Consider the following 22,000-nt stretch of genomic DNA (forward strand, 5'->3'; position numbering starts at 1 on the left):
TGACAGGAAAGACCTGGCCTGCTCTGGAGTGGATGAAGTGGCGCAACAGCTCGGTCGCGGCTCTCCTCTCAAGGAGCCAGGCCTTCAAGTTTTCACATAGACAGAGAACACACAGCCGATCATCAGCTTCTAACCCCCAGCACAGATGAATATGGAGAGCTGACCCAGATTGGACGGTTGTGAACCCTTCAACCATGTTCAGTGTTTTCTCCAAAGACCCTAAGGTGTCTGTCTACACGGAAGCACACACTTCCTCATCTCCATCTGTCCCCATCCTTCTCCTAGCTCCAGCGCATGTGCAGATACTCACGTCTGCCGGAAATCTCTGGTCCTGCCAACAGAGGCAACTCAGGGCAGCTTCTGACTACACCTTGCTTCCTCAAGCTCAGCGGCAGGGAGATGCAGGTGTCTTGACATGTGAAATGACAGTCATTGCTCAGAGCCCATGTACAAAGAGGTCACACGTTTTCCCTCAGCTTCTCAGAGTTTCCAGAAAAAAAAAATTTAATTGCCATAGATTTGATTCCAAGATAACTTCAAAACAAACTTGAAGTATGGCTTACTGTGTTTCTAGCCTTTGAAAGGGAGGTACCCCCGGGATAGATTTAGTAAGCCCTTTATCTTGTAGTCCATAATTGTATGTGGTTATGCACCACGTACAAAGGAAGATGCTACTTGCCTCTCTTCGGCGAGTACGTTTGTGCTCTGAGGATGCTCTGTGAGTGGGAACCAACAAGGACATCACACACATATTAAAGCTCTGGCTGACGATGCTCACCTGGTCCAGCGGCTACTATTGCTTCCTTTCTGTTGTTCAGTCCTAGCATGCTACTAGTCTACATATGGAACTTGATCGCAAATCATGAGAATACTCGAACGCAAAGTTTATTTAAGGATAAAACACATTAAAAATTATTTGATTGATTTGTAAAAAGTGAAGGAGTGGGTTTAAGGGTCAGGATGGGTTGGGTGAGGTTCTCCAGGTCTGCAAACATTATATCCAGTGGTTGAAGCTGGTATGGCAAGGTGGAGGCCGCAGCAAGGGGGGGAAGGAGTTAAGTGTGACCAGTGGGCAGGGCTTGCACATCAGAGATCACACTGCTGAACAGGAGAGGGACTGCCTAGAGGGAGTCATAGCTTAAGTCAGAGTTACAGTAATAGGCCCGTCTCTAACCACAGGGGTTCAGAAACCACAGGGGACAGACTGAGTTTTCTCATCAGGCTTCTATAACCAGAGGCTTTCCCTGACTGGCCTTTGGCCTGAACCACAGTCCCCAGTGCCAACTGTATGGGCGTTTAGGGTAAATGTATGCTTTCTCCCAATTCATTTTGAAAAGCCGCCATTGCATACCATGGAAGTCAGTGTCCTCCATATCTGACTGCTGGGGGAAGGTGGCGTGAGTTTGAGAGGCTGTACACGTTCAAACAGGTTTGGCCTTGGGGACACACACTTTTTATACCTACAGGGACTGAAGGAAGCACCGTGAGTTCATTGTGAGGTCGTGCCTGATGTATAGACAAAATGCCATAGCGAAAACTGGGTCACGATGAGAAGAAGCGTCCAGACTTCAAGTTCGACAGAAGAATTCGAGGCTGTGGACAGAAAAGAAGCATAGCAAGAACATGTCAGTTCAACAGGCTTCAGACCTGCCCAGCAGCACTCAAATAAAGGGAATGTCTTGGGAAAATCCAAATGGCCCTGATTAAGAAAGAGAAAAAAAAAAAAGCAAATAAATCCAACCTTTAAGAGAGCCCTGTGCTCCTTAGACCGGAGAAATCAGATGCCAAGGTTATCGACTTTCTGTCTGGTTGTGTTTCTTTGAGCTAGGGTCCTCACTGTACAACCCAATCTGATGTGGAGCTTATGAGCCTCCTGCCTCAGCCTTGCAGTGGCTGGAACTTCGGGTATGTGCCACCATGTCCACCTAAGACTACTAACTTCAGTGCAAGGGGGCTTGGCTGAAATTTTATGGTCAACATATAGCCTAGAAATTACTGAATCAATTTTAATTGTCCACATCTTTTAGAGGAAAGAACAGTGGCCCAAGGTATTTGTTGTTGTTGGTGGTGGTTTTTTTGGTGGTGGGGGGGGTTATTTGTTTGTTTATTTTTCTGTTTGCTTTGGGGTGCTGGAATTCCTTGGGTGTCCCCTGTCTTTCTCTGGGACTGTCACAGACAAGACACTAAGTGGGCTTCAGTTCAGTTTCTCTTCATGGCAAAGGAGCTTCCTAGGTCACCTAGCATCCCGTCCCTTCAGAAGAGGCCCACCTCTGCAGCTCCTGCCGTCCTCCTGTAGGGAGCCAGTCACACAGCTGCACAGAGGCCCATCCACCCGGCTGGTGCAGATCTGCTCGCAACCCCCATTGTCCTCACACCAGTCCAGCCCTGCAAATGAACACACGGAAGACTTGATGACAGGAACACCAACCCTGCAACTCAGAATCAAGGCAGGGTCGGGGGCTTGAAGGAGAGGAAGCAAGAAAGAGTTGCTAAAACCCAATGAAAAGGTTTTCCTGGAGAACATAGGCAGTCCGCTCATACTGGTGTCTCCGGTGTCGCCCCCTTATCCACCAGACACACGTCACAAGTGAGGCTCGTCTGAGCCCTGAACTCCCATTGTCTTAGTAATTTATAGTGTGTTTTAGGGAACATACATACTTTTTCTCCTAATAGGTCCCACTGAAATGATCTGTTCTTTGGGCTCTTTTGTATAATCTGTGGCGATCCTGGAATTTTGCGGGCAATTCTGAAAGACAGAACACCAGAGGGGGATTTCACACAATTAAGCTGATAACTTATTCTTCACCATGTTTCCACCTCCAAGAGAGACAGCGGCTTCGGCCTCCAGCACTATCGCTGCTCAGATTAATTAGAACCAATGCATTCTTGATCATCGAGCCCACTGGGACTCGAGGCTTTATGTCAAGCAGAATTAAATATACTCTCCACACTAGAATGAGACTCAAAGAGGCGCTCTGCTCAGGAATGAAAATTGCTGGCTCTCGCCTGATACTAATGTATGCAGGACCATCTGATAGTAGCTCTGACCATAACTTATATCCTGCTTCTGTAAACATGAGGGAACCATAAAGATGAAACCTGAAAGACGAGGAATAAGAATCTAGAGCAATAACATCTCGAGGACATAGCCATCATGGTAAGGATGTAAGTCTGGCATAGAGGAGATGATAGATTTGCCCTTTTGTCTGCAATCCCACCCGGTTCCAGACTGGTAGATGGTAGTGCAGATCTGATGAACTATTGAGCACTTGGATGCATTGAATTCTGAGTTTGAGTACCGATGTTGTGGTGCTCAGCCCATGGGCTATTCAATGCAGGATGCGTGACCCAACAATACACTGCTGGTGACTACTGTGACGGTCCTTACCCACGTCAGTCGTGTCTGTTCGGGGTATAGACATTCTTAGAGACAGCTTCAAAGTGTTACTACTGGAGAGGAAATACTACTGCCCTCTAGAGGCCCATAATGCTCTTAGCACCCTACACTACACAGCTCAGCTCTCCTTCATAGCATTGCTCCATCCAAGATGTCAATGGCTCCAGGAGCCCTTGCCTAGTGCGAAGTCAATAACCTTGTGGTATTTCAGAGACTGAGTACTACGTGGAGATCATTCCACTATACACTCTGCACCAAATATGACCACCCACCCTTTAAGGTGTTTGGATGCCTCCAACGCTGCCACAGGGCATCCACAGTCACCGTGGGGCAGCTAGAGAAAGGCTGAGCACATCGTTTTTTTACACTTACAATTTTGCAGGAGTATTTTTCCGAGTCACAGAGGGACACTGCACAGTGAAGATGAACTTCATCATAATCTCCGATGAATTTGAAGACAGTGACATGAAAACGGCAGGTTAGGGACACTCCGTTCTCCTCAATGCCAATGGTGTTATCTTTGATGTTCTGACACCTATTCAGGAAAAAAAAAATTATGGACTCCAGCTTCGTTTGGTTGGTTTTTTTTTCTCTCTTAGGGGTTAATCATCATCTTTATTTCAATTTCTCACATTTTATATAAAATGGCCATAAACACCAAGAATGACTTCGCATTTGAAAGTGACCTCTGGATTGCTCCAGTGTGCCGTTTATTACCACTCCCTCCTATTTTCATTGTTTGTTTTGAAACACTGACTGCCACCTTGAATTGCTAACCTAACAGCAACAACCAATGAAATGTCTGCGGGGACCGCTCTCAATTTCCCAACACTTCGGGGAAACTCGGTCCGCCCCCTCACAGCGCCGTGTTCCACAGGAGACAATTTAACAAACACAAGTCCCACTTCCTCTGTTTTCTCCAGTTAATTATCGATGTTGGCAGGGGCCCTGATTCAAATCCCTTGGGGACTCTTCCCACACTGAAGTAGTTAGGAGCTAGAGGGAAGGAGGGGCAGGATGGCTGACTCCCAGGGGTTGTTTTGGTGGTGGGGGACTGCCTCTTCCTTACCACCCTGGCTTCTTGTTGTGTCGCCAAAACCCAGTTCCCACCACCAGCACATCCCCCCACAGGCATGGTGATTTTTTCCTCCCACAACCACTTAAAAGTTCCCAGCTGCATTATAGTCTCTTCTGCTCGTGTCTTCAAGTGAGGTCTTCCCCACTGGAAGACCTTCCTGCTCTTTTTTCCTGGGCCCAACCTATAGCACCCACTCCCATGGAAGTATCTCTGATGCGCATGCCGAAACCAGGCAGCAACAGGTAGCCTTTCCCGGACTTGAGAGCAGGGTCCTGTGGAGTCCTTCAAGTGTGGGGAGAGAGTCACAGTCACCACCGCGGCTCCGCCATACCACAGGGCACATGGCAGATATTCGAAAATCATTTTTGAATAGATGAATGAGGGGAGGGGGGGAGGGAGGGAGGGAGGGAGGGAGGGAGGGAGAAAGGAAGGGAGGAAGGAAGGAAGAGAGGAAGGGAGGAAGGAAGTGCCATGGTCACTGTGAGTCCAGAAGAGCCAAAAGACTTTTAAGGGATAACGATCTTAAAAGGTGTCTCTTTTTCTTTCTCGTTTCTTTCCCCCAAGTCCACTGGATTAAATAGCTCAGCAATAAGGAAAATTAAAAATTGAAGTTATCCTTCAGTGTTCCCACACCTATTAGTTTCCGTAATTAGACAAAATGCAACTTGGCTTTTTGGAGCAGTAGTCTCTTAAACGCTTTGAAAGAAAGGCTAAGTGTGCCACGGTTTTCTTTGTCATTATTATTCATTGGGAGGATCGGAGTCAGCTCAAGGATTTTCAGACTCCCAGTCTTCACACGGACCTTCCCTCTTAGGACAGGCCCCCTCCTCTCTCTCTATACGTGGAGGCACAAAGTTTAGGTATCAGAAAGTCACGCAAACGAGCAAAAGGTACGGCTGTCTGGACACTCTATTAGAGCAAGCAAACAATTCTTAAGAGCTCTTTCCAATGGCGTCCTGTCTAGACTGTTCCTTTGGGGGGGTAGGGGGTTGTCACAGAGTCCTTCAGTGTCTCCCATTCTCAATTGTAAGCATGCAGTTCCCAATACCACTACAGACAAAGATTCCTTGCCAGCTCCGGTTGGCGGGAGGGCGGATCACGATTTTTGGCAACAGTGTGGACCCCACAGACATCCACAAAGCCTCAGGCAGCAGCACAGACCATGGACTCGGCAAGGACTCTGGTGGCAGTGTAGATCATGGACAAGAGAGCCCTTAAAGTTTGTGACAGGGACGCTGAGATGTAGTTCTTCCCAGTTGATGACTTCTGCCTGGGGGTTGGGGAAGAACTCAGTTTTCTTTAAGGAGCTGGCCCCTGGGAGTTTGACCATGCTCCAGTGAGTATATGGGCAACATTGGACTCAGTGTGTGTGTGTGTGTGTGTGTGTGTGTGTGTGTGTGTGTGTGCGCGTGTGTGTGTGTGTTTCTTCGTCTTCTCCTCCTCCTTCTCCTTCTCCTTCCTCTTCTTTTGGGAGAGGGAACTAGGGTCAGGAGATGAACCTGGGAGGACTAGGAAGTGAGTGTGATTGGGGTACATTATGTGAAATTCCCAAATAATCAATAAAAACATTGTGATGGGGTAGGGAGAAGAAAGCAAACAAGCCAAGACTATTAATCAATACTTGTCCTTTTGCCTATCGAAACACCTGAACAGAAGGGAGGACATAGCCTGGATCCCCAAATGACTGAGCTGGTAGTAGAAGGTGATGTTGTCTCTTATCTTCCACTTCGCTGGGGAGGAACAGCTGCCCCCAGTACATGAAGGGTCCATTTTGCTGCTCATTCACTAAGCTGAGCATGTTTCCCCATGAATTCATTGGGAGCGTGGGGGGAAAACAATACGCACATGCCTCGTAGAAAGGTTAGGACTGATGAATTCCAGTTCTCTCTGAGGATGAGAGAATTTCTCACATAACAATGGTTTAATTTGAAGGCCTTTATTTAGACAGACCCAGGGGTAAGCTGAGATTTATGAACATGCTTGCTGGCTCGCTCTCCCTCTCTGGGTCAAGTCTATTAAATACTAATTTTTAAAATGCTAAATACCACGTCGTCCTTCAAAGGATACCTAAACTTTGTTATTTGGGTTTGTAGCTGGAGCACGGATCCTGTCTTAGCTTCTTTACTTCAATAAAGGAAGGTGGTAAAGGGGGAGGGAGAGGGAAGAGACACGGGAAAAGAGGGAAAAAAACCCTTGCTGTCGATGCTGTCTTCAAGGACTGAGACACCTAGCAGTCCCCAAGTCCCCACTCTGCTCTTGAAGGGCTGAGCATCTACTCAGAAAGAGGAAGGCTTTAGTGGGGCTTTGCCGAGAAATTCCACAACGCACCTGGACAGTGCACTCGGTAGCACCCAGGGCACAGAGGTCACTACGTGTTCAGACAGCTAAAATGACCCCTCTGCCTCCTGCTGGTTGGTGGCCTTGGGTGATCTCTACCTAACTTCTCCGAGGTTGTGTTATCAGCAAAATCGTGGACATTTACAACTTTCCCGGGGCCTCTCCCCGTTTTCTCAGAGTTCCCCTTCCTTTTCTTGTAGTCACAAAGCTAATGACAACTTCCAGAGCTGCACTCCCCACCACCGAGGCCACTGAGGTAGGTGGCAACCAGGGCCGGGGAAGTTCAATGCTGTCTCTTCCCAATAAGGGAGATCTGATATGAACGTATCTGGACTTAGATGTGCCCCGTTCTTAGTGAGGACAGCAGTGACAGAATGTGAGGCCAGGATAGCCAGCAGCTGCCTAACTGGGCCAATGGCAGAGACAGACGGACAGGTGAAGGCGAGAAAAAACGGGAGAGCCTTGACCTCTCCTTGAATCCGATCATCCCTGACATTCAGCCCTCATCCGTGACTGCGTTTCATAAGCAGTAAATTCCCTTTTTATTTTAGTGTAAGCCAAATCACACTGACTTCTACCAGATTGAAAGAAATCTGATTAATGTAGTCACTCCAATTAAGAAAGCTTGTACTGTGGTGACGAAAGTATTGGAAAGTCAGACGGTGGGGTGTTTACACTCTTCTGGTGTACTAAAACGTCATTGTATTTTACACTTAAAGCAAGCACATCTTTTTTTGCATAAGTATACCATGATAATAAAATAAATTAGTATGAAATTTATTAGTATAGGTGTAAATTGCCAAGCAACCCCATGTTCTTACTCTTTCTTGTTTGGTCTAGCTTTCTCGTTCATTAATTGGACAAATTTTGTTGGGTAACCATGTTTCAGGAAATATGTGAGGGGCAGGCATACTATAGCAAGGATGAAGAAGCCCGGTGAGCATGAGACACCCCCTCTGACATACGGTCCTACTTTCTATAGTTTTGGTTATTCACGTGCAATCACAGTACAACAATATTAGGTGGAAAGACTAAGAAATAATTTATGAGGTTTGAAATTGCATGCCGTTCCGAGGACTACGACGGAATCTGGCGAAGCCCTGCACCAGCAAGCCAGGACCCAATCATCCCTTCGTCTTCTTGTGTGTCCATGCTGTGCACGGTACTTACCCAGCAGTCATTCGGTAGCCACCTCGGCCGTCAGACTGATTAGTGTGGGAGCCCAGGGCGTGCGCTAGTCATCTGTCTGTAGTCCTGAAGCTGAGTCCCAGGGCCTGCATTGTCCACCTCCCTCCTCTACCGCATCAGCACCGCCTCCTCTCATCATCACAAGGAGATGAAGGGTGAGCGCACTAAGTAAGATGCTTGGAAGGAGAAACCGTGCTCACACAACTTCTATTACTCTACGTTGTCTCAGCAGCTCCTTTAATTATTAGCTATCCTCGTTAATCTCTTAATGGGCATAATTTACAAGCTCAACTTTCTTATGGGTACAGTGCCGTGTGATCAGAACTGTCTACGGCTGCAGGACGTCACCGGGAGTCTTGGAATGTGTCCCATCTCCATAACGGGGAATCATGATATCCTAATTGCTTTTTACTTTTGGTGTTATTGCTGTTGCTCTTGTTGTTGGCACTGGGAGCTGCTCTCGAGCCTTAGCACGGGCTGGCAGAGAGCTCTACGAACGAGCGCTGTCCTTGCTCCCTTCTTTACTATTCGCGCACCTGCCACAGGCCTGGACCGCCACTCACTCTCACTAAAATGCTCATTTTCAGAATTCCAGATTCCTCTCAAAATGAAGGCGGAAGAGAGCGAGTCAGGACCCCTTATTTAAAGCATTATATAGTAAATGCCTCGTGCAGGGAATCTGCCCCTAACTTGTGTGACTTTTGGAGAGTTGCTGGATCTTATACAGTCTACCTCCCAGGGTATGGGAGAGAGGAATCTGCTCATATAAAACACTGGTAGGTGTCAACAGAAGTTAGCGCTATTCCCACTCTTAAATACAGAAAATGGTACGTTAAAGGCTCTGAGCTTGTTGCCAATGGCAAGGCTGCCGCGGCCACTTACCCTCCTTCAATGATGAAGTACCGAAGCTTGTCATTGCTGTCTCGGGAGGGGGTGGCGTAGCATTTGTTGAGTGTGAGGATCAAGTGTGTGGAGTCAGCTCCAACCACGAAGACCCCCACGTAGAGAACATCGCGAGTCGTCAGCACAACTTCCCCCTGGCGGTACGGGTGTTTGTACGAGGCGTTTTTGTAGAGCGCCATCTTGGTAGTGAAGCTACCCTCTTGAGTTGGAACTGTCAGGTTGATGACACTAACAAAGAAAGACTCACATGTGAGGCGAAGAACCCCCCCCCAAAAAAAATTGTTATTTATTTAATGACCTGCTGTTTTCCAACCTAAAACGTAGAGGAAGGCAGGGCAAGCAGGCCTAAAGTGTAAGGCTGCCTTGAGTAATTTAGTCCCTACATGGGGCAATTTACATTTAAATGAAATTAAATAAAATAAAAAATTCAATTTATCAGTCCCCGGAGCCAAATTTCCAACACTCATTGGTCACAGGTAGTTACTGCGCCACATAGTTCAGCAGCGAAGCATTCCCGTCATGAGTCGAGAGCATCTTGTTTCCGGAAACGTGAATTATATTTTCTCTGGTGCCTCAAAGACAAATGCTAGCTATTCTGAGGCTGCTAACCTTAGCTGTCAAGGAGAGAGGAAGCGTAAGAGCAGCCCGTGAAATTCTTTACCTCAGCATAGGCTTCACGACAGAATCCAAGGAGATCTTGATATCCAGCTCATAAGCGCATGAAAATTCCACATTGATCGTGCGGTCCCGAGTGATGATGTTGCCCGTGTTGTTGGCGCTCTCAATCCAGATTGTGTTTTTATACATGATATGAGTGCCATTGGACTGCAGATCAAGGGGAGGTCAGAAATCATTAAAATACGGGAGCACGCGGTTAGCATTTCAAATCTGTCTCCCGGAATGGTAGAGAAATGGCTTTGTTCCCTACCAAACCCAGAGGCTAGAATACATCAGCATGGAAGCAGCCTCAGCACCAACTGGGGGAAAGAAGTATTGCCATAGATACGAGCAGTGCCCTTCAGTCTGATAACCTTGAGTGCCCGCAGGAGGCAGATTCCATGTGCCACTGAATTCCAACTACAAACAGATATCTGTTGGAACTCGGGCTAGAGAGAGCATGGACTCGGGCTGGGGAGAACATGGACTCAGGTAGGGAGAGCATGGACTTAGGTAGGGAGCGCATGAGATACTGGCAATGCCCAGAGAACATAAATTGAATCGGAAATTCCTTTTCAGTCCTTAACCTGAAATCTCTCTTCTAACAAACCTTTTTTTTTTTTTCAGGTATTCTTACAAGTACCAACTGGACAAGTGAGTTTCACCTCCTTAACCCATTCTCCCTCTGATGAAAGCACTTTGTTATGTCATAGGAAGAAACAAGAGATGACGTGAGATGCTTCATTAAACCAAGTGCTGGAAACCCCGACACTAAAAGTCGGGGCCTTTCTATATTTATACCGCCAACTCCTTTCTTCAACTGGCATCCTTATGACCTAAACCAGCTGGACCAGGCTCTATTTACTTGGAAAGACAACAGACACATACGAAAGGTAACGAAAGTCTTGCAGATAAATAGAACAAAGGAGGGCTGGAGAGATGGCTCAGTGGTTAAGAGCACTGTCTGCTCTTCCAGAGGTTCTGAGTTCAATTCCCAGCAACCACATGTGGTTCACAACCATCTGTAATGAGATCTGGCACCCTCTTCTGGTGTGTGGGCATACATGAAGGCAGAATGTTGTATACATAATAAATAAATAAATCTTTAAAAAAAATAGAACAAAGGACTGCAGTGGGCATTGCCAACCAAGGAAAGAAGTGTCCCACTCAGAATGCGTTTTCCGTTCACTCAACCACTGGGCACCAAATGGTGATCGCTCTTTCTGTCTTTGATTTTTGCATGCGTGCTCCGCTACTCATCAATAAGTGTTCTTCTAAGCACACTGCCCTGACTTTAAGGATGATCAATGAACACACTCCAGGAGATGACACTGCCTCAGCCAAATGCTCTCTCCGCCCCGTTTTCTCACCTGCACGATGTTTCCACAGTTCCCTTTGGTGTTGTTGATCTGGAAGGAGATAAAATCCTCCCCCTCGATGCCGAGGCACTGTCTGTCGTTGATCCTCACACCCTCTCTCTCGAAGCCCAGCTGGAAGAGCTTGCACTTAGAAATGGACACTTCCATCTGGGCCGCCTTGCAGGTCACCTCTGCGTCAATGATGTCATGAGAGTCTGTGGGAAGAGTCAGGAGGACACGCCTGTCAGGGGGAGTCAGTCTTGCCACACGGGTGGGCTGGGGCCCCCATGGCTGTGTTTCTTTAGAAGCAGGAAGCAATCTCCACTCAGAGGCTGCAATTCTTTCTAATTACACTTTGATCACACCAACTGAGTACATGAATTCATTCGAAGCAATAACCTGGGCGTTGGTGGAGGCTTATTAAAAAGATAAAAATGCTAATAAAGTGTCTTTTGTCTTCTCTGTAGAAACCCAGGCCTTCCTCCCACACAGGCTGGTGGCAGGTACTTTTCTGTAAGTGACACACAGAATCTGTCACAGTGTGGTCTGGCTGGGGAGCTGATGCCTCAGGGAAAGCAGCGCTGACCTGACCCTACCACCTACCAGAACCTCTAGGGAGTCCGGGTGAGCTCCACTAGAAGGCTTTTTCTCTGAGTATGTAAGCACTATAGAAACAGAAACGTTTTCGCATGCCTAGGTGAACATGTTTCCTCCTATGCAACATTCTAGTCGACTGGGCTTTTATCTTTGAATGATGCTAATATTAGCATGTGCTTGTGAGTTACTTGGTTTAAAAAAGATTGTAAAGCCAAAAGACAAAGCACTTCCCCTTCAAGCTGGCATCCAGGTGGGCTCTGCTGAGGACAATGCTATTTCTAACCTTGGGGAACTAAGGTCAGCTGGTTATCTGCTGTTCACATCAAACATTGCAGCCCTGTCTTTAGTATCAAATATCTTTGGGCCAGATACAGCTGGCTTGAAGTCCATATTAAGGCACCTGGCTCTCTAATTCTTTCTTGTTGGCATCAAACCATTTACTTATTTGGGAGTCTAAAAGAGCAACTTGGATCTGTCTGATGTTACTTGGACTCATGTGGGAATGACTAGTTCTATTCATTGACGCATCTGCATGTCAGGATGTATTGAAAAGGATACTGCAATGAGGAAAAGATCATCAGCCTACGTTGACCCTGTCAAATTGTTTCCCAGACCCTGGAGGTTTTGCTCTGGGTTTCTAGCACAGCGCGGGGTGGGCACACAGCCCCTTCCCTGGCATTTTTCTTGATAAGCTTCCTCATTAGAGCTTCTGGGCAGAGATGCATTAGCCACTCACTGTTTCCATATGGGGGCGGCTCAATGCAGCCACACAATTCTCCTCCGTTGTCCAGCTCACAGGTCCTGTTGGGACAGTCCGCCCCCACACAGGGGTCTTCAACCACTCCTGCTAAAAAGGAAAACACAGAAACACACAATTTGATTTTCACACCTACACGCAGTAGCATTGGATTACACTCCAGATTTGACACACAGTTCAGTAGGGACCGGTCAGGTAGGAAAGCTGACAAGCAGGGTGACCTCCAGGAAGTAAAGGCAAGTACTCATGATTGTATGTTTACTGTGACTCTGCACTATGCCTTAGCATGAATTAGCATGACTGACTCTCACAAATGCTCTTCAAGCTGAGTATTAGAAACCAAGTTTCACAGCTCAAACTTACCCAACTTACCCAAGATCATCCAGGCAGGTAAGTTGTAGAAATAAAAACCAGACTTATCTACCAAGTAATTCTATAAATTCTATACCCACCATACCATATCACAGTACATTTTATACATATTGTAATTACTTTTATACATATTGTAATTCTATATTTATAGAAAATTCACATCCAAATAATTTGTTTCTTGCTTTCCAGCATCCAGCCAATTCCTAGACAGTGCTCAACAAATATTTATCAATAACAAAAATCTTAGGACTCCTAAGATCGTAGAGAAGCCCCTCCTCTGAGACTTCTTTGATTCACGGTGCACCTTCTCCCCAAACATCAACAACTATGCATCACTTTCCAATTCAATCAACTGTACCATTTTGCTAAAGGGAACAAGGAATAAGGTAATGTGGAAGCTTAGGAGGTGTAAAACACCAGCCTGTTGTTATGAACAATATTCCTGTAAGCCATGACTCTTCATCGTCCCTTTGACACTAGCTAACTGAAAGTGTTCTCTTTAAAAGACTAATTCTTTATATGATGAATATACTTCCAACCAAGAGAGAAAGAGCCTTGCTCAACGTGCCATAGCTTTTTGCTAAGGATACACTTGCCCATCATGAGGGAAGTTACTCCGGGAGCTTTTTATGGGACTTAGAAAGGTCACGCATGTCAGTTTTTAGAAACCATCTCAGATCAACTGCATATGTGGTGGTAATCAATAACAAGACACTGGGAACTTAAAAACTACTCAGCAAGTAGATTTTTAAGTGATCATCACAGACACAAACAAAAATAAGGTTAATAACAAAATTCAGGGCCTGGAAAGATAACTCAACAGTTAAGGACAGTTGCTGCTCTTTTAGGAGAGCCAGGTTTGGTTCTCAGCACCCATATAATGGCTCGCAACCATCTGTAATCCTAGTTTGAGGGGACTCAACTTCCTCCTTTAGTCTCTTCATACACTAGACATATACATGCTGTGCATTCATATATATATAGATAAATACATGTGCATAAGATAAAAATAAATATTTTTAAAATGCAGTCTTCAACACATACACGCCTTGTTCAATGTGGATGTCAATCCCTGCTACTGAGTAACTAATTGTATGTGGTGAGATGGGGTGGTAAGTTCTTCTGTATATGTGTTGCTTTTATTGGTTAATGAATAAAAAGGCTGTGTGGGCCTATGGCAGGACAGAAAAGAGCAAGGTGGGAATTCCAAGCAAAGATAGAGGAGAAAAGGAGATGGAGTCATAGAGACACACGTAGCTGCTGAAGGAGAGAGACGACCTGGGACCTTACCAGTAAACCACAAAATAATAGGAGTGGGTTAATGTAAGAGTTAGTTAATAAGAAGCCTGAGCTAATAGGTCAAGCAGTGTTGTAATTAATATAGCTTCAGTGTTATTATTTGGGTTTGGCCAACTGGGAGACAAATGAGCTGTCTCCATCTACAGTGAGAGTAGAGAGATGGCTCAGCATCATGCCTTAATTTCTAGAAAGACGAGTGAAGGAAAGCCATCAGCATTGTTTAGATGTGTCTATTCTGAAAAGGCTTTCTGTTTTTAAGACCTTTCTCTGCTCACCCAATGTGTTCAATATTTGACACAGGAACAAGCACACAGAGGGCAGTCAGCAGAGAGTGTCCATGGCCAATTCCATAGGAGACTGGCCAAAGAGAACAGAAATGATGACCAGTGTACGGCCTGCAGGAAGAAGAGCTCATCCAAAATGTAGAGGTCCTTCTCCCACTTGACACACAAGGTATAAACACCTTCTGACAGGAAGAAGCTTGTGTGTGTGTGTGTGTGTGTGTGTGTACAGATAAAAGCCAAACAAATTTCAAAATTCAAACACTTAACTTTTAAGTTGTTTAAAATGTTTTACTTTTGAATACAGTAAACTCTGAGTTACCAAACAGATTTTTCAACAGACTAGTAATTTTTTAGCAGTTTCTGAAATCACCAAAGACATATTTTAATTAACTACATCATTTTTAGGTTCTGAACTGAGTGCACCTCAACACTTAATCATATTTACTCTACAGACTCACTAAAGCGTGTGTGCTTTAGAAATGATCCTGGAAACCTACTGGCTCTTAGATGCATTCAGGGTTGGTATTGTGTGTCTGCCTACAAATACATATTCTGTTGGTCACACCATCATACTGTACTGATGGAAATGGCCATTTATATAATGGGTACACCTATACTTATTACCCACTTACTTGTGTCTGCATATTAAGAATTACTTCACCAGGCAGTGGTGGCACATGCTTTTAATCCCAGCACTTGGGAGGCAGAGTCAGGAGAATCTTTGTGAGTTTGAGGCCAGCCTGGTATACAAGAGCTAGTTCCATGACAGGCTCCAAAGTTACAGAGAAACCCTGTCTCAAAAAAAGAAAAAAAAAGAATTACTTCATTTATTTAAGAGGGTAAACACGCTGAAACATGGAAATACTACATACGCTGAAGTTTCTGACTACAGAACACAGCACATGAAGCAGAAGTTTTTATTTCACCATCTAGTTTAATGTATGAACCCTACAGACACCCATCTGCAGCTTCCTTTGAAGCCAGATAGAGCCAGTACACACCAGCTCATCTTTCCACCGGCAATGCCTTCCCCTTTCTGCTATGGAAGTCATGGCGGAGCTAAGTTGAGGACTAAGAGCAACCAGGAGTCTCAAATTACCTACGCCCTTCCACCAAGTCACTAGACTACAGTTTCTCCCACCTAGAGCCCCCGCTGGATATGCCCCTTCTTTGACTCTGGGGGCAGCCGACAGCACTCTCCTCACCTCCTCAGGGAGCCGATGGGTAAGGAAAGGTGGGGTGGACCCGACATCAGAGCAGTGCCACCCACACAGCGCCCACAGAGAGAAAAGGATTCTCTTACAGCAGTTCTCCTTCTCGATCCACTCGGTGCTGAGGATGCCGAAGGAGCGGCAGGCCTCCCCGTAGGCGGCCAGGGAGCCGCACAGCTGGAACTTCTTGTGGTTGTAGCAGCCGTCCAGGTAGCAGGACTCGTAGAAGGGGAGGGGATCAAGGAGGCCGTAGCAGGGCTGGAAGAAGCCCTTCATGTCGGTGAGCTTCAGGCAGTAGCCATCCCCCTGCATGGTCTGGATGTGCACGTTGTCGCACGTGGCTGCGTACTGGGAGAACTGGAGCTCGTTGCAGCTGGGGGCGAGAGGTCTGGTCAGAACGCAGGAAGCGGAAACCGCCGTCTGAGTTCGCCCACAGAACGTAAGACCACGTCTGTCGTGCCTGCTGGGCTAGCTAGGCCTGGAGCTCATATGATAAGCAGATGCCAACTAACTAGCATTGTGACCTTGGGAAAGTCAGATTCCAACCGTCTCTACCCGCTTAAAAAAAAGTGAAACAATTCCGATTGTTCGTATCGCTCGGATAGAGTGAAGATAAAATACCAGAATGGATTAGTAACCAACAGGTATTGATAAAGCAGCCATTCGCACTTCAATATAGTTCCAATAATGGTTAACAGCATATTGGCAGAATAACGATACCGACAATAACGATGCCTACAGAGTTAAAGAACGAGGGGGAAATTCAGGAGCTTCTAGCCAGTTCCAATTTAGCTGTCAGAGATCAAAAGCAAAATATTTGTAAGAGAGCTGTGTGCAGCTGAAGATAGTTCATAGCAGGAAAACCGAAGAAAGGCAGGAGGAAACAAAACAAAATGAAAACAGAAACAGAGCCTCTCTGGGGGCCTAGAGCCTTGCTTATTCGTGGGAAACTGGGAATAGCTTAAATGCCCAAAAGCAGCTGTGCTGCCTGTGAGCCACTGAGTGGGACATAGAGGGAAAGGCAGCAGCAAATTAGAAGTAGGGGTATCTAGTCCTGGCTTGGCACTCCCAGGACCTCCTCATGCAAATGAGCCATTTAGAATGTTTCTCTAAGTAAAGAGAGATACCCAACTAGATGCTAAGGTCCTTCCCAGCTCCAGGTCCACTGAGCTACAGAATCATTTACATATCATCTTGACATGATATATTATTCAGCGTTTGCTTAGGGCAAGGCCAGAAGCTTGGAGCACCCTTTCTATAGCTGGGTACTTAGATGGTATCTGACATGTAGGGGCATGAAGAGGCCAGGCCCTTGGAGAAGCAAAGAAATGTCAGGAAGTAGAAAACGTGTTCACAGAGCCAGAAAGGTGTCCGCATGATTCTGCAGCTGAGGGAGACCCTAAATCAAGATCCTCTGCGATACCGTGTTTAGCTCCGGCTCAGCTGGCCAGAGGGGAAGTGGCCCATGTTTACAGAACGACTTTCTTGATTCACAACATCAGTGAAGCCTTCTGGGAAGATTGCAGGTTACCCGAGCAGCCTTAGCACTAGGGAGCAAAGGGCTGCCTTTCTCCAATGTCATCTCTCCATTGCATTCCCAGTAGGGGATCCTAGATCCCAGGTAGATAGCTGGCGACAGCTTCAGATTCTAGTCCCAGGCGCAGTCTTCTGAGTGGCTGAGATTAGGATCACAGGACAGCTTAGAATTCTATCATCTAAACCCCGCTCCTGCAGTTGGAAAATTTACTGGGTCCTCCAATGCACCTAGACTCCAAAGGCCAAACGCAGAGTTCTGCATGACAGGATGGGAAAGGATGCTAAGGGAAGTACACGCCCCGTTCACACCTCCTATGCATGTAGGGAGACTGGAGCAAGGAGTCCGTGGCCATGGTTTGAACTACTGGGATACACTCACCTCTTCTGCATGCCATTGGTCTTCCAGCTCTGGGCCAGCACCACACTGCTCACCACTGGTTTCCCCCGCAGAGTCACATAATCATCAGTCATGTCCCCGTTGAAGTTGCCACAGAGGCCACACACTTTGTTCTGCAGCCTCTCACTGATGCTGATTTTAATGATGTTGAAACCATTGTAGTATATCTGGATGTCGGGGCTGGTGTCGATCACCAGAAACCCCTCGCTGCTGTAGATTTTGGTTGCCAAGCCAGTTATAAATGGTACATTTACTTGTGTGCCGTTCACCTATTAGATGCAGAGAGATAGGAAGTCCTTACCTGAGATGGATTGGCCCATCTCTTCAGCAAAGTGTAACAAAGTGAGTGACTAGTTTCCAATAAATCTTTATTTACAAAGTCAGACAGGTGAGGTGGCATAGCGCTGCCCTCAAGAGCATGAGGAAATGCTTTTAGTCTCAGGAACCCACAGTGGGAAAGATGGGCATGGTGGCTCATGCCTGTAATTCCAGAGCTGGGGAGAGGCTGAAACAGGAGAATCTCTGGGGCTTGTAGGACAGCCAGTCTAACTCACTCCTCAAGCTCCAGGCAGCTGAGAGACCCCACCTCCGAAATAAATAAATAACTAAACAAGCAAACACACAAATAAATAAATATGAGCAACCTGAGGAAAGACGCCTGAGGTTGTCCTCCGACTGCCACACACACCAGAGCACACACGGGTATACATGTGCATTAACACACAAACACTGCAAGTAGATGTGGTCACAGGCTATAGACTCACCACCCCTGCCCTAGAGTTTACAAATATACACTTATCCCGCGGTTTCCAGAAAGGAAGCCAACTGTAGGAACAGAAAAGTTAAGAGGGAAGAAAACATCAGAATAGTACGCCTTCCTTGAATGGATAGATTTCTGTGTTAAACCTTCCCCAGCAGCTACCAGTTACTGAAAATGACATCATAATCTTGTTCTAAGGAGAGTCCAACATGGTTACAATGGATCTTGGGATAGCTGCCACGTTTATTGCTTTCTTATTTATAATGTGCAAACCTCAGGTCTTCCCTGCTGTCTTATAAACATGGTATTTTCTGCATTTGTCATTTTCCTGGTTTATAAAATGTCTTAGCCTTTGGGATTAGATATAACGTGTTTTTCCTGTGCTTACAAATGTGATTACAAAATCAATTGGATCCCCCCACCACCACCCTTAGTTATTAGTAATGTTCTATAAAAAAAAAAAAGATGGCTTTAAAAAAAAAATCCTGCCTTTTCTTTTGACTGGCTTGGGGTATTACTTGGCAGTAGTGTCTGTGTGGCTCTCCTGAGGGTCACTTTCACCTCGTCCTGTGTTCCCACCAGCGCAGCTGTGTCCCTGCAAGCCATTTTGCCAGAGGAATTAGAGTTTCAAACCCAGCTGCAGCTTTCCCGGAAGTTAAAAGCCGGTAGTAAAACCCAGATTCTTCCCTTTAAGCTTGCAAAAAGTCAGTCTCTTGCCTGGCACTATATGCCAAACTATTTGATGACTCCTTAAATAAAGGTTCATTCGATGCTAGATTTAGCTGAGCTGGTAGTGGAAGGCCAGAACATGTACACGGGGCTCTCCTCCTCACATCCCCACCTCGTACCTGAGCTCACTGTAATGGAGCCTGGCTCCATCTTTTGGGTCAACCTGATCTGGCCCGTCTGGTCTAGCTGCAGAATGGGGCCCAATAGTTCATTATTTCATTATTTTCCTATGTGGAATGAGTAATGGTATTTAAACCAAATATTCGTTTTGGGGGGTAAGCGGGCCCTTCACATGTGTTTATATACAGGTCTTAGATTTAAAGTTTTTAACAGCCAAGGCAATGACCCTAAGGAAGAGTCAACCTAAGATAAATTCGACATTTTCTTTCCGTTGGAATGTCATCATGGGGCTTCTGGAGGAGGCGGCTGCTCTCCTTGGCTTTATTCGCATCATTGTTTTTATAGACAAATAAATGCCTGCCTTCTCTGTTTAGGGAATGCGTGGCAGAAATGAGGGTTGGTCTTAGTATAAGTGGGCAACGTCAGGAATAATTGTAAAGGCTCTTAAAATTTAATGAGATGCCTTTTAGAAATTAATCCAGAGTAAAAGCTGGCTTATCTACCATTTTATCACCTGGAGCCCAGTTGCCAGCCTGCTGTGGATATAGCCTGAGACGCTAAGTTTTTTGCAAGGCCTTTAAAAGCATGGGTAACAGAGGCAGTGGCCTATTCTTATGCCCGCAAGAGTTTTGGGCTTCAACTCTCTAAAATGTGGCCGTGGGTAGGATACTTGGAGCAATCCCTTATTACCCTGCAACTCAGTTATTTGGGATAAACTACAACGAACAGCCCTCTATCAAAGCCCCGGCTCCCTTGGAACATTTCTTAAGAATCAAACCTTGACAGTATTGCGGTCATTGATGAGAATCTGCTCTTCATTGATGTAGAAGTAGACAGGGGAGATGATGGTGAGGTTGGGCGAGGACCACTTGTCAAAGTTGATGATGAGCTGGAAGGAGATGTCTGGCAGCTTCTGGCAGATGGTGGACAGCACGAAGGCGCAGTTGGCCGGGAAGCGCAGGAAGGCACCGTCGAAGGTGCGGAAGACGCCACCCCCTGCCGCTAAGCAGTAGGAGGTCTTGGTGCTGAAGCAGCCACGCACCCCACTGCGCAGGGCACACTCCTCATCTGACTTGCACTGGCGTGGGTCGCACTGGATCAGGTTGCGCCTGAAGCAGCGGCAGCGCCTCGTGCAGTCTCCATTCCAGAACAGCTGCTTGGGCTGGAAGAGAGGTGCCACTGGAGTTAAACTGTGACCTCAGAATGCCCTGGAGACCCCAGAGTCCAGCCTAGCCTCCCTTTCATAGCGCTGGTGTTTCACTAGAAAGGGAAAGGGAGGCTGCCTGGATTCAAACACATATCCCTTTGATGCAATTCAGAAGCCAAAGAATACGCAATTTAGACTTCATTGGTTTCAATCGAGAACTCTGAACCTCTAGGGCTGGGGTTGTTGAACTAATCAGAGCCTACCCGAATGTGCAGCCAGCTGTTAGAGGAGATAGGTGAAGAGGAAAAATGCGTTGTAGATTTTCTTAAGCCTGAGAATCATGCTTCTAAGAAATATAGACTCCCCTTTAAGATGAAATTTAAATTCACTCGGGAATGGGAGACCCGTGCTTTAAATCTCAACCCTCAAAAGAAAATAATAATCAACTCCTATGAGCAGCCATTTCACCATTTCCCCAGGCTCACCCTTAGGAGCTCTTCCCTCAATCCCCCCTGCTTCTGATTTGCCTCTACTGCAAGAGCCTCCGTTTCCCGGGGCTCTAAAGGTGACATGTCCAGCCAACACCTAGGTCTTTTTTTTTTCCCTCTATGAAAAGAAAGCTCTAGGATCAGGTCACTCGCCAGTCAGTCCCAGCCCTGTCACCCTGTATACTCCATCTGGGAATCATCACTAACTCCCATAGTGAGTTTGCTCATCTGAACTGGAGATCATAATCACATCTCACAGGGCAGTTGTGAAGGTCAAACTAAACACGACATATAAAGCACATTTCCCAGCATCAAGTAACAACCAGATATATGCTCACCGCTGTTAGTTTTACAGAAGAGCCTCTCAGCCTCCTTCAGAGGCTTTACACAAAATCATTTAAATGCCTATGGCACAAGGTCTCCTCACGGATGAGACACTGGTTTAGATTCTTCCCCAGATGGGAAGCAATCTGCAGACACAATATTCTACTTGATAGAGTTTATAGCCTTAACCTTGTACTGGCTCTAGATTGGGAATGTTGGGGAACAATCATGGCCGTCTACGTGTGAGGACCACAATAAGTAGACTATGAGAGAAAGTGAAGGGCTATGCAATGCCTTTCCGGCTGACCATCCCTTGTCATATGTACTATGAACTAGAGGAGTTTGGATTTGGGAGTTTTTCAGACTTGGAATTGGAGTAATTGCATGTATATGATGAGATATCTTGGGAATAGGACCCATGTTCAAACATGAAATTCATTTTATGTTTCATATATTCATTCTACATCTAGCCTGATAATTTAATATGATATTTTACATGTCTTGTGTCAAAGTTTCATAGAGTGAATTTTTTTTATTTTTATTTATTTTTATTTATTTATTTATTTATTTATTTATTTATTTGCCTATCACTTCAGGTCAGTCCTCAAAGGACTTTATTTTCTGTAGCATTTTGTATTTCAGATTTTTGGATCAGAGATGCGTAATTTATATCAATTTGGCAGACATAAAAGATGACTTAAGATGCACAAAGGGGCCGATGATTCTCTCGGGTCCCTGTTTTCTTCTTCCACTACAGATTTCGCAATACCCTGAGACTGACTGATTGCGACTCAGATTCAAGGGTGAGCAGAGGGCAAGCTCTTCCAACCAGTGTGTCATTCATCCTCCAAGTGAAGACATCAGGAGCCAGGTCCCCGCTCCTCCTAGATCTGTAACACATCCCGGGACCCAGAAGCCACACAAACTGGCTTCATTTCTCTTATCAGATTTATACAATAATTGAGTGCTTGGCCTGGCCTATGTTTGATAAGAACACAGACTTTACATTGGTGGGAAAGGACAAGATAACCTGATGTTTGTAGATAAATATCAGGGGTAAA

General features: G+C 45.9%; 1 protein-coding gene across 1 annotated transcript in view; it reads right to left on the reverse strand.

The window, feature by feature from the left end:
• Positions 1-1,126: 1,126 nt before the first annotated feature.
• The window catches only part of Tecta (tectorin alpha), a 69,780-nt gene continuing 48,906 nt past the window's right edge, over positions 1,127-22,000 (reverse strand). Inside the window, exons 13-23 of the mRNA XM_050120078.1 lie at positions 19,759-20,142; positions 17,354-17,640; positions 15,531-15,826; positions 12,252-12,362; positions 10,931-11,133; positions 9,565-9,728; positions 8,883-9,131; positions 3,770-3,932; positions 2,659-2,746; positions 2,269-2,385; positions 1,127-1,593 (exon numbers count right to left, since the gene is read on the reverse strand). Coding sequence (XP_049976035.1) covers positions 1,490-1,593; positions 2,269-2,385; positions 2,659-2,746; positions 3,770-3,932; positions 8,883-9,131; positions 9,565-9,728; positions 10,931-11,133; positions 12,252-12,362; positions 15,531-15,826; positions 17,354-17,640; positions 19,759-20,142 — 2,166 coding nt within the window. The 3' untranslated portion in view covers positions 1,127-1,489. The remainder of the gene's footprint in view (positions 1,594-2,268; positions 2,386-2,658; positions 2,747-3,769; positions 3,933-8,882; positions 9,132-9,564; positions 9,729-10,930; positions 11,134-12,251; positions 12,363-15,530; positions 15,827-17,353; positions 17,641-19,758; positions 20,143-22,000) is intronic.

The sequence above is a fragment of the Alexandromys fortis genome, unplaced genomic scaffold, assembly GCF_014885135.2.
Source record: "Alexandromys fortis isolate MF-2015 unplaced genomic scaffold, M_Fortis_MF-2015_v1.1 scaffold_190, whole genome shotgun sequence".
NCBI classification, from domain to species: Eukaryota; Metazoa; Chordata; class Mammalia; order Rodentia; family Cricetidae; genus Alexandromys; species Alexandromys fortis.